General features: G+C 44.1%; 1 protein-coding gene across 2 annotated transcripts in view; it reads right to left on the minus strand.

Moving 5' to 3' along the window:
- Positions 1–12,611, minus strand: part of LOC119442508 (G kinase-anchoring protein 1) — a 35,975-nt gene that overhangs the window by 10,919 nt on the left and 12,445 nt on the right. For both annotated transcript variants that reach the window (XM_037707411.2, XM_037707410.2), the window contains exons 5-8: positions 12,036–12,169; positions 9,928–10,029; positions 8,944–9,007; positions 1,934–2,004 (exon numbers count right to left, since the gene is read on the minus strand). In XM_037707411.2, the coding sequence (XP_037563339.1) occupies positions 1,934–2,004; positions 8,944–9,007; positions 9,928–10,029; positions 12,036–12,169 (371 nt within the window). The remainder of the gene's footprint in view (positions 1–1,933; positions 2,005–8,943; positions 9,008–9,927; positions 10,030–12,035; positions 12,170–12,611) is intronic.

A 12,611-nucleotide genomic window follows, 5' to 3' on the forward strand; every position in this document is an offset into this window, starting at 1 on the left:
AAAAAGTCAAGATAAAAAAGCGAGACTGTCACGACCAGCACTGTAACCCAAGAACATGAAAAAAAAAAAAGTCAAAATAGGCTAACCGGTAACAAAGAAATCAGCTCCAGAAAATGAGCACAAAAGCAGAAAAACAGTTTTGAGAAAACGGCTCTCAAAGTTTCACCTTCTCTTTAGTTCTCTAAAAGGCACCAAATTTGTAGTCTTTGGTGTGGTTTGTGAGTGGGGCTTCTTGGTCATGTGGCCTCTAGTATGGTGCGCCTTCGTTTCAACCAATCAATTTTTTAGAGCACTTATACGTGGTTTTCAGTGATATTTCGGAATCAGATCGAAAAAAAGTTATAGAAACTGATGTAATATTCAAAAAATGAATTTTTGTTTTGCCATTTCTCGCAATGCGAAAGCCGCGTCCCCCCTTAAGCGAGGGAATGGGGCTGCCCGTCGCCTACTCCTAAGTATACATCTTCTTCCAAGACACACTGAAAAGTAGCACTACCAATTACAGCCTGCCACAGCATATGTTGACGACCACTAGTAGAAGGAGCCCGAAAGCAACGCCTAACATGAGACTGGAAATAATTAACATAGTATCCCTTCTTATTTGTTATTCTGAAGAGCTGTAGAAATGTTGCCGTATATGTTTATTTTTTTCATGAATACTGTGCTAATGGACACTGCTTATGCCAGCGGATAGAGAGATGTAACTGAAGAAACACTAAAGAAACACTAAAGAGGAACATTAAGTTAAGCTGCATTAGTAATTTAGGCTTCTGAAAAAGCAAAGCGGCCACTTTTACTTTGACAGGAGGCTCGGTAAACCAGAAAAAATGCAAAAATGGAAGACTGGTCAAAACGCCACCCTAAAGTTCTGTTCCCGCTTGTCTTTAATCGGTGAAGAAGGTCAACACTGCAGTTCAAAGGAACGAACGACCCAAGCAAGCAAGTGTTGACAACTTATTCTGCCTTAAAACAAACGGCCAAAGTACGAGAAAATACACTGAAATTCATGATGCTGCACTGATGCACTTGCACTCAGATTCTTACAGAGTAATAATCAACCTCTTCCCATCAAATTAATGAAAATACAGTAGCTAAACAACCCTAAGCTGACTCAGTGCTACGTTTTAGCACCATTTTATTGTTCAAGGCATCAAATGCATGATTTGGGTGTTGGTGGCAACCTGCAGTTGTGTTCTGCTCTAGAAGTGCACCACTTATCAAGTGCTTCACAAGAACATGACGAAGCAGCTAGTAAATTGCCATGGCCCTTCTCTTCTCATACAGCTGCATCCTACATGCAGGTCCTTGGCAGCTATAACAGCTACAGATTTGCTACTGTGCATCGAGTATTCTGCTCTACTCAAGCTACAGCTATAGACAGTTCTGTGCTTTGCTCCCAAGATGGATATGCCCAATTGTATGTATCACCAATTAGGTCCAGACCATGGTCATTAATTTGTAGTTCTATGCTGAAAAGCGTACCGCGAGAAAATAAACATTACAAAAAGATAGAAAAAAGATTACAGATACATAGTATACATGGGGTAAGTACTCAAGAGTGGCTGAACAAGGAAAGCCTCAGCCTGAAGGCAATTGTGTAAAACATTGAGAATCTTACATCCAATGAATCTACAGCATGCAGGCTCAGTCAAAGTTCTTTAAATGGCATGTAATTGCCACTGCTCTTACTTGCCAATATTGCTGGCACCAAACTATGTAGTACTACAAAAGATGAGCACCTAATTATTGTTAAAAAAAAAAAAAACTGCTCGTAGCACCTTAGATTTGAAGTGAATACTTGCAGATTAATATCTAACTGTTGGACGTCTACCTTGACCTATGTGTCGTGTTGACCACTGTTGTTTCACAAGGCAGAAGCTGAGTTGCATACTATTAGAGGTGCTTCCTTCAAGATTTGATAGGTATGCCATACCTGTTGAGTCAGTTCGTCCTTGACCTGTGTCACTTCCTCGAAGTCCCGCAGGATCTCTGCCTTGTCTTGCACTGCAAGATGCAAAAATAATTAGGTGTGGATCAGTAAACGATTGAGCGTCCCTGACAAGCACTAATGTTTCTTGGCAGTTCTTGAGCAAAATCTCCTCTGTCCAAACACTAGCACTAGGCCATGATAGTTCACTACAAATGTTCCCATCAATATTCACGTCAACGAAAAAAGTGCTTTCAGTTCAAACACAAAGCACAAACGCAAGTAGCAAGTTCCCAAAGAGACAATAATCATGTACACTGCAAGGTGCTAATCTAGAAAGGCGATGAGACTTTTCGACTAATTAACACCATGTCAATGTTCAAGCTGCTTAACAGATGTGGGGATGCGCGACTCACACCCGTCCCCTGATGTTGTTTTCCCCGCATGGCTCCTGTCTCCGGCTTCGCCACATAGCTTTACGGCGGCAGAGTTGCGGCGCGTTGCGAGAGATGGCGCGAGTGTCGCGCTGCTAATGCCATTAACGGCAGGGTTACTTGGGCGCAAAAGGAAGAAGGCGCTTGTCTCTTGGCTTGGGGGTCGGTGAGCAGCACGCACGGAGTATTCGCGCATGCGCCGGCCCGCTTCGCGGGACCATCCCGAGAAGGCTTAGGAGCAGGACACCGGTATGGACGAACACGATCGTTCGAACTTGCCACCCTTCGCGTGACTGTACACGTGAAAGACTAGGCGATGGTGTCTTAGCATGGGGCGAACATATTCGCTCGCTATCTGGTCGCGGCGAGTCCGACTTCCTTGATTTGTCGCACGCCCATGTGAATGTTCTATGCATAGTAATTCGGCTACCGTGCATCAGCATATGAAAGGTGCAATAAATGCCCTTGTCATTGTTTACACCACTGTGTTGTCGTTCCTTTGTCCCAAGAGCACGTGTGAGACCCCACACAAGGCACTTTCAGTTCAGTCCAACGCAGAAAGGTTCAGATGAGACAATAAGCATGTAAACTGGAAGATACTAAATAACAAGTGTACCAGTGCTGCCAGCTTCTGCAATTCTGGTAAGACATGATATATGACTTCATAGCCCTGTTAAAAGGAGTACTCTCACACATATTTCCACAGTTGTAGAAACTCTGTCAAACGCTTCTTGCGCGTAAAAAGGATGACACTTGGCAAGTATGAAGGTTGGGAAACACTCAACAGACATTTTAATTTGATACTAAAGATGGTCTTCAAATGCCTGACCTGGCATTATCGACATTACTTTGATGTCATGAAACAGGGCGAAATTTGCTGACGATGTGTGACAATAAGGCTAGGTATGGTGGTGGGGCTCACATCAAATAAACGAGAGTGCTGTGCCCGTTTTTTTTTCTGGCTGTGCTGATGTGTGGCAGCAGCCTGCAGTGATCGCAAGAACGTAGCAAATAAATGTCATGAGCTTCGCGATGCCATCTAACTCCTGAATGCAATTACAGTCCAACACTTCCCTGAATCTCTACTTCCTACTTGTCCTACCCCTCACATCTTATTCCTACAGCTGCCCGAGCTGTGGGGGCATCCCTATATACTTCACGTGCCAATGCCCCATTGCCTAGACAAAGACCCTACACCAACCCCATCACAACCCTGAATAGCTGGGAGACCGTGCTGTGAAATGGAATTCACAGTTTCAGCAGGCGCTGGTCTGGCAGGCTTGCGACATCACCAAAGCCACTGGAGCCCTGGACTAAAAGCTCCACCCTCTAAACATATGACAGGAAGTTATTTCTCTCTCTCTCTCTCATTACTAAAACCGAAACTAGTCTGACTATATTTTTCGATTCATACAGCCCCCGCCAAGTCCCTTCTGGCCCCCATGCTGTCCCAAACATTCGTAATATTATAAAATTGGCCTTTGCCACATAATTCGAACTTGACCAGTCAGCATGCACGTCCCTGACACGTGTTTCTATTTCCGCCCAAGCCCAGTGCTCGACCGCTGGCACCACGCTGCGCCGCTCGCGCGTACCGTGTTTGTAGGTGGTTTCTTTCACCGAGGGCGCTTGAACGCAATCATATGGTTCGCATAAATGCACACTTTGGAAGTGCGGCTGTATGGCTGAGTGGTTACGGCGCTCGCTTTGAGATCAGGCGTACGCGGGTTCGAATCCCGCCTTGGCTAGAAATTTTTTTTTTCTTGGTATCAAGCTTTTCTTTTTTTTCTCTCTCTGTTTAGTGGCGCGGTTGGTTGAATCCCGGCGGCCGCGGTGCCGGGCACCGACGCGAAGCGGCGGTCGTTGGGGTGTTGCGGAGCGCAGCGTAGCAACACTCCAAATAAAAAAATACTGCTCCAGTCAAGTAGACTGCTCCCTCCCTCCCTGATAGTGAAATTATATTTGGATCATCAAAACAGTGATGCGTTTATTTAGGAGTACCATGGATCCCTTAACAGCAGCCACAGTTGTGCCTAGTCGCCACCAGCCCAGCGTGTTCTCCGTTCGAACGGCGGCGGCTTGCACGGCCGGGCTCAACAGGCGCGCGCGAGTCGAGCCTGGCCGTGCGGCTAAAAACATGGTACGCACGAGCGGCGCATGGCGGCGCCAGTGGTCGGGTTCTGCGCTTGGGCGCAAATAGAAATACATGTCCCTGACCTCTATGGTGACCGTGATAGCGACCCCTTTAGCGTCAGTGGCTTTCTCGGCAGAACTTAGGAGACAGTGAACGCGTTGAACACGTCACCTCTCGCAAAATATACGCATCTTTGGCCCACCTTAGAAATATTTTCATAACCGTAGCTCCCAAAATTTGATTACGGTATTTACCCAATCGAAACGCACATGTGTTCTTTTTCTGAAGAAAGTTGGGCCGGAAATAGCCAGCGCATTGCAATTGGACACGAAAACAAAACTGCGTTTACAACGTTGCTAGACTTGCCCACATCACACGGATGTATTGCGGCAAAGCTGACTTTAGAAAACAGACCGCCATTGGGCAACACTTTTTCTTGCTAAAAATTGGGTCCGCATTAGAATCGTGCCACATGAATCAGCAATGTGTTTGGCATCTTGTTTAATTCGACCTACAGGATAGTTCAATGAATTTCGTCAGTCGCGTTAGGGTCGAATTAATGGAAGTCGACTATTTCTTCTGTGATGCTTGCTAGTATATTTTTCTAAGATATAGAAGTAGTAGATCTTCATTCAAAGCAGTAAAAAAAAGTTAAATTGCAATGTTATGTCAGCACTTGTCTATCTGAGTCCAGCACCAGTGACTCAGCTTAACTCTTTCCGTACCGCACCAATTGGGCATCGTTAGCCCACTATCGATGGTTTGAAACGCCGCTTTCGAGACCTTCCGTGCCGCTCACGGACACAATGCGCCATCGGATGTGTAGGAGGAGAACTATATTGTTTTCTATGCAGTTCGCATTTTTTCCCCTTGGCGGTGATTTTATAAACACGCTCGGATGCTACGCGATCGTCAAAAAAGAATGCAAAAATGTCCGGCTCCGGAAGCGGCGCGTGCACTTTGGCAGATAGCAGATTTCGCGATTCCGCTGCCTCTGCAGCTGATATAATATCATAATTTTTCGTTACATTTTTTCCTTAGCAGATACAAGTGTGTCTTTAGAAACTTTGTTCAATTTTGTTTCACAATCTTGATTTTACATACATCTCGTTAATAAAGCTTCTATGCATTAAAAGTGACTTCATTCTGCTTGTTGTTTATATTTTATATAAAATATTGAGTGCAGTATTTCTTCCAGAAAAAAATTATCTGGCATAACCTACAAAAAACACCTATTTTCTCTTCATGGTAGGGAAAGAGTTAAACACTGTGCAATCAGCATAGCTGCACGATACATAATGTAGTGTACAACACTTTAATCAAGGAGTTCAAGTACATGGAGAATGCCCTTTTTCTCTTCTGTCCGCTTGCCTAGGCTTGTGGCCAGGAAGCATATTGCATCACAGAATTATGCACTGTGCTCCAACTGCAGGCATGGCAGCCTGCAACTTTCTTGTTACAGACTGCATGTACCACGAAGCTCATGAGAAGAAGCATAAGCAGGAAAAATTTTAGTTTTGAGCGGCTGAGCTAAGCTGGGTGAAATTCAAAAACAGTCATGTGGTCGCACCCAAAAGTTCCACTTCCACTTTCTGAACCTTTTTGAATGAAGCTATCACAAAGCATAGCAGAATAATGAACAACCTTAATCTGCAGACAGAGACAATATCAAGTGATAAGCGAGCAACGTGCTGCGTCACACATTTATTGCAAATTATATTGTAAAGTAATATACAGGGTGTCCCAGCTATCACGCAGCATGATTTAAAAAAAGAGGAACGGCGTTACGCGAAGCAAACCTAGCACGTATTGTTTCCAGTACAGTGGAGTAGCTGCAAGTAATTTTTTCGTTACTGAGATTTAATTAGGTAATTGTAATTAATTATCTAACTCAATAAATACTGTCCTAATTATAAAATTGTCGATTAGAAAGTTGTACAGCAACATGAAAACTCTCAACACAGTTTTCCTTTGCTCAATACGTGCTACATAAAGTGTTTTTCTGAGCGTGAAAGAAGCGTGTATTCGCTGGCTTCTTTCACACTCAAACACATTTATGTAGCACGTATTGAGCAACAGAAAGCTGTATCGGGAGTTTTTCATGTTGCTCTACAACTTCCTAATCGACAATTTTATAATTAAGACAGTACTTATCAAGTTAGATAATTAATTACAATTACCTAATTAAATCTCAGTAACAAAAAAATTACTGGCGGCTACTCCACTGTACTGGAAACAATACGCACTAGGTTTGCTTCGCGTAACGCCGTTCCTCTTTTTAAAATAATGCTGCATGATAGCTGGGACAGCCTGTATATTGATACTACAGGGACGTTTTCAGTCTGAGGACGTTGTTTTTCTTCGAAGCCATCTTTTAAATCAATTTCCGACAATGATAGGATCACAATAATTCAGCATCAGCAAATTTGTACACCCAAATTTATCACTCACACCCTAACTAGCACATAGCAGTTTGAGCATTCCCCAGTACCCCACAGCTGCTACTCTTTTGAACGGAAACTTTGAATAATGCAGACATGCTCTGGCACAAACTACCAGTAGCATAGATGTTTCCTGCCTTACAGTTCCTCGCGAATGCTGCCATCACATCACCGACAATGCTTCAATACCACATTTGGTCTTGTGGGAAATTAACTTTCTGTAAATTTTTTCTTTAAGCAATACAAACCACACAGTTGTATCGATAGCTGGTTAACACCAAATGACAGTAAAACTAAAGACAACAAGCTAGAAATTAGGAATTTCTGTAGTCAAAGGAAGCAATGACAATGAACTTGAATCTTTCAATTATAATCAAGTGACACATACACAGAAATACATCATAGTGATCATGTGACAAAAAAATTTCAAGCGACAGTGAACTTAGATGGCCTTTCCACAAGTACAGTAAAAGCTCGATGATACGATAACGGCTAATACGAATTTCCGGATGATACGAATTTTTCTGTGGTCCCGGCCGAGCCCCATTACTTTGCAACGTGCTAGAGAACGGTTGTTACGAATAGATTTTCAGCCTGCGTCGGTTGATACGAATAAACGCCGCCCCACCGATGGCCGCGAAAGAGAACAGCGCGCAGTCACGCGCTTTCTCTCCTTCTCTTTTGGTGCGGAGGCGCGGCGCCGGACAGCGCGGACTCCGCGACTGGGCGCGAAGAGTTTGAAGCGGTGGCGCTTCAAGAAATAAATGCTTTTTACGTACATGTGCCTGAGTGAGTTCACCTCTGACTCTTTAATTTAGCTACAGTCGAATCTCGTTAATTCGAACACGCTTATTTCGAACATACCGCGTACCGACAATGCCCTTAGCAGCGCGCCAAATAACGTGGCGGCGCCTCCGACCGGCATTGCTCCGACACCGCCATAGAGCAAAAGCTCAGGAGACCCCTCAATGCCGCGCGCGAAGGAACGGAAAAAAAAAAAAAAAAGAACCCGCGGTGGAAATTTCCCCCTCTCTCAAATTGCAAGGTCGCCGTTTCTGCATCGCCCCGGAACAAGCGTGTACGTGCCGACTAGAGTGTTCTAGACAACCGTATTCTAGCACACACTAGTGCCGACGTCTCAGCCACGCGAATAAAATGGCAGTGAACCCTTCTCCTCTATTTTCTAGTCACAAGTTGACCTTGCACGCTGCGGCAGCAGCGCAGAGGGAAGCAGCGGCGGAGGCACAGTCGGGCCAACGAAACTGCCACGCCCGCAAACGCTCGCTTCCCGATAACGGCAGAAAACGAAACTTCAGGGGGCGGCTAAAATAAGCTGGCGCCAGCACGGCGGCGGGCGCGCACGGAGATGTGCGCACGGAGTCGAAGGTGAGAGAGCTACGAGGGAGTTGAGAGGGAGGGCGAGGGGAGCCACCGAAGCGGCGGAGTTGACCCGTCCGCTTCCCTGCCGCCCTCCTCCCTCACCTTCGACAGTCTCCGTGCGCACCCGTGTGCCGGCGCCGCCCGGTCGCTCCCTGAAGCTTCATTTTCTGTCGTTATCGCGAATTAGCGACCGTAAGCCGGCGTGGGCAGTTTCATGGCCCGCGCTTGCTATGCGCTTGCGCGCTGCGATATTTCACGACTCGCACCGTTCGTGCATCGTGCTATGATGCACGAATACTTCAAAAATACGTCCATTTAGTTCGAACAAATTTTCGGGCCCCTTCGAGTTCGAATTATCGAGATTCGACAGTTTTAATTGTGTTTCGATGATACGAATTTCGGCTAATACGAATATTTTTCGTGACCCCGTGAGATTCGTATCATCGAGCTTTTACTGTACAGTGAGAGAGTAACATGACCCTCAGAACTGAATTTTTAGTGCCTGAATATGCAGAGCACTGGATAAGCTGTGACAAAGCAAACAGATCATTGCAAAACTACATGCAAAACTGGAAATTCTCTTAGTTAACGATGCATTGCCCCAGGATAAATTAAACTGGTGCTTACTTTCGCCTTGGGCCAAGATGTTGCACAGCTGCTTGTTGCGAAGCTTCACCACCTTCAGCTCGGCCTTAGAATAACAGGGCAGATGATTATGTGTTACTTCTTTCACGGTTCACAGATGGCGCACGTCTTACTAAAGTAACGTGCGACTTTATTATTGTACATCATTCCATTTTTGCACAGCGTACACTGCGCAACATTTCACAGGAGAACATTAATGTTTGCAGTTCTGATAAATACTCTTATTTTTGGGAGAGAGGGGGTGCGGACCTTTTGTTACATGCTTCACCACTTGTTTGTTTAGAAAAACATTCTCAATCAATGACCATTGAAAATGGCTGTAATGGCAATGAAGCTATCAAATGGCAATGAAGCTATCAAATGGCAATGAAGCTATCAAATGGCAATGAAGCTATCACTATGTTTTTTTGCAACTTGCAGGACGCAGCAGCATCACCCTAGAAACACTAGGTGGCACTTTATTACAAAAAAAAAAAAAGCTTCATTCTTTAAATGTGCAGTTTCTGCCTTACATGTATGCCTTTAGCCCCCTGAGACTTGTTTCTACTGCCGTACATATATGGCGGTGACCCTCAGAGTGAATGGCAGTCGTAACTCTACAATTTATGATTACAATTTCTTTTTTTGCAGCACTCAGTACAAAACTACCAGCAGCCAAACAATGGTGCAGCACGAGCGCGCCTCAAAACTAGGCTTGTGGAAATATCCTTGCTTGAGATCATATGCATGGGCTAGACTTGAGGCCGAAGTGGCGTCCCGGTCCATGGGCAACCAGCTGACCCCTACAGCGAATATGCCTACTTAGTACACTTGTGTGCTCACTGAACAAAATGGGCTAAGCTCGGGTGTAAGCATAAAGTGGCGAGCTGAACTTGCACAGAAAAGCCCGAAAAAAAAAAAAATATATATATATATATAAAAGCTAAGGCAGACATCAGAAAGTAGAAGGCGTCACCAGATACTTACAGCCAGGGCTTCAATATGCTTCTTAAGCGCAGCTATCTGCAGGTCCTTTTTCTCCAGTTCGTCCTGGAACTGCAACGTTCTGGCTTGCTCTGCTAAGAAAGGCTGGGGGACATAAAAAGCGCCAAAATTTAAGATGTCAGCTTGCTCACTACGCCATAGCTTTTACAGAGTTGAACCTCGTTACAATGAAGTCACATGTGACACTTCGTTATATTTGCCGTGCAATAAGCATACACAACATATTGGTGGCAAAAAAGAATCCAGCAGTAACCATCTACGATGATTGTCTAATTTATGCGACAACATACACATGACATACACACTTAATAAAACTCCTTTACATCATTGTTTACTTCATTTGTTGTGCCCAAGGCAGCTATCACGGGAAAGTGCATGCTGAAGTACGATACGTACAATTCGGTGCCCTTTGTCAATTGTTAGCATGGCGCTGAGGACAGTTATCCGCTTACCATGGTGCAGGCCCGAGTTCGATTTCCTGCAGGGGACTAAACTTTCTAAATTTCTTTTTTTTTTTTTACACGGTCTGTGAAAAAGAAACAAGCATGATGCTTCATACAAGCCAGTAAAGGGATTTTGGCAAACTCTGATGCCCATCGGTGAATTTCCATGCTGATACATGGCACAGGAAAAACAATAAATTACCTACACAATCTTTGCACCATTGCCAACATACAACAGTGCACCCAAAATGTGCAATTTCACGTGCGCATCTAGGATATGCAATTTCAAGTTGCTTTTGCTGAGAACAGCTACCGACTAATAACGACGAGGCATCTATGGAAGTTAGTCTAGCTCATTTGCGCGATCTCACGGCATATTACCAGCCACTCTGGCGACTTTCTGCAAATTTTTACCACAGGCATAATGCCTAGGCCACTACATCAGGAGTTGGCAAACGAAGCTGCCATTTGGTTCCAAGTTGATTTTGTGAAAACTTTGTTCATGATGACCATGCGGATCATATCTGAAGAATGGAGTGGCGTACCATGCAACATTTAAAATGTCGTTTGGATGTCACTTCGCAAACATTGAAGACATCACAGCACCCACACACCTTGTAGCATTAACCAAAAGAGGCAATCAATAAGCGTCCCAGTAACATATCTCAGCAGATCTACAAGGAAGTTATCGCTTGACTGACAGTCATCCTCTGATGCTTTCTGCTATTATATTTTTTGAAGACAAGGTCTTCTTAGCCGACTTAACAGGAGGTTGGCGTATCTGGGATTTAGTTATCTTGTAACCATTTCAAGAAAAGAAATAGTCGATTAAGTGACTTGAAGATGTCGTATGAACATGAAAATGGTATCAAATGGTACCTCTCCATGTCACGAACAAGTAGTGATAGTCAGCAACTAAGGATCTAATGAAAATGAGTATAGTGAGCCGTAAACAGAGTGGAATGTGAGTGCCTGTGTCGCTGTCACCCTCTACCACGCCTCTACCAAGTGCCCGAGTTTACACAGAGAAGAACTGGGTAAAAAAAAAGCAGGGAAAGCGGAGAGCCACCGGCTGCCAAGTGCATTGCCCGAGCCTTGAGCATGCGTTTTTAAGAATCCTTGAACACTAATAGGGCCTATGCCTCGTGGTAGCATGAAAGAGCAACAAGAAAATTGAGGTGAGGGGTGCATTCCAGTGTGAAACGCTGAAAAAGAAAGGGTCAACCAAGTGTTGATGTCTAACAAAACAAGGTCGATGTAATTGCGCGGGAAATAAAATATGAATAAGATATGAAATGAGTGAACAATGAACATGAAAAAGATACAGAATAGAGAGATATAATCGACACTTAGTCATTGAATGTATGTTGCCCATGTCTTCTTTAGCATCAACCCTTGGTTGACCCTTTTTTTTTTTTTGTCATGCTCACCAATGTGCCACTCTGCACAGTGTGAAATGTGTCACCTGGTCGATACTTTTTGATAAACTGAGTGAGTAAAGGAAAGTGGGTAAGTAAGTAAATAAGCAAGCAAGCAAGTAAATAAATAAATAAAGTAATTTTCTGACACTGCTTTGCCTATGCAGCTAGTCGCAATGCCTAAAGTATTCAGACAACCGGATGAAATAGCAGTGGTGCCCATTTTTACCTGCTTGCTCCTGAGTTCTTCCATCCTTTGCTCTCGTGACAGAATATTTTTGGCATCCCTTGCTACCTGTTCAAAGATGGCCTCCTTTGGTGGTGTCAATGGCCTCTTCTCACTGTTTCTTGTGTCAGGTGCCTCTGCAGACAAAGTATACTGAATTTATAGGAAAAAAACGGAACATGCCTTACTCTACACTGATTTAGTAATATCTGATTTAGGAAAAGCCATTTGACCTTTTGATGCAGTACCGGCAAAAATTTGATTTCGTGCACTGACAAGCACTTCTGGCGCAGCATAACGAAATGTTTGTTAAAGCAGGCTTTCTCCTGAATTAAATAAAAGCAGTAAAGAGTGTCGCTCAGCCATTTGCTAAGTTCTCTGGAAACAAAACAATAATAGTATGTGCAGAGTTAAAATGAAGGAACAAGAAAGTCAGAGATACTCAAAGAGTGTCATTGACGTTGTTCAAAGGGTACAAATGCCGTAGCATTTTGTGTTTCTATCGCCAATTTAACAGGTGCCCATTTATACATGCTTTGTTAAGATAACATAGCCAAAATGCACGGAACGTTTACAGCA

The sequence above is a fragment of the Dermacentor silvarum genome, chromosome 2 (assembly GCF_013339745.2).
Source record: "Dermacentor silvarum isolate Dsil-2018 chromosome 2, BIME_Dsil_1.4, whole genome shotgun sequence".
NCBI lineage: Eukaryota > Metazoa > Arthropoda > Arachnida > Ixodida > Ixodidae > Dermacentor > Dermacentor silvarum.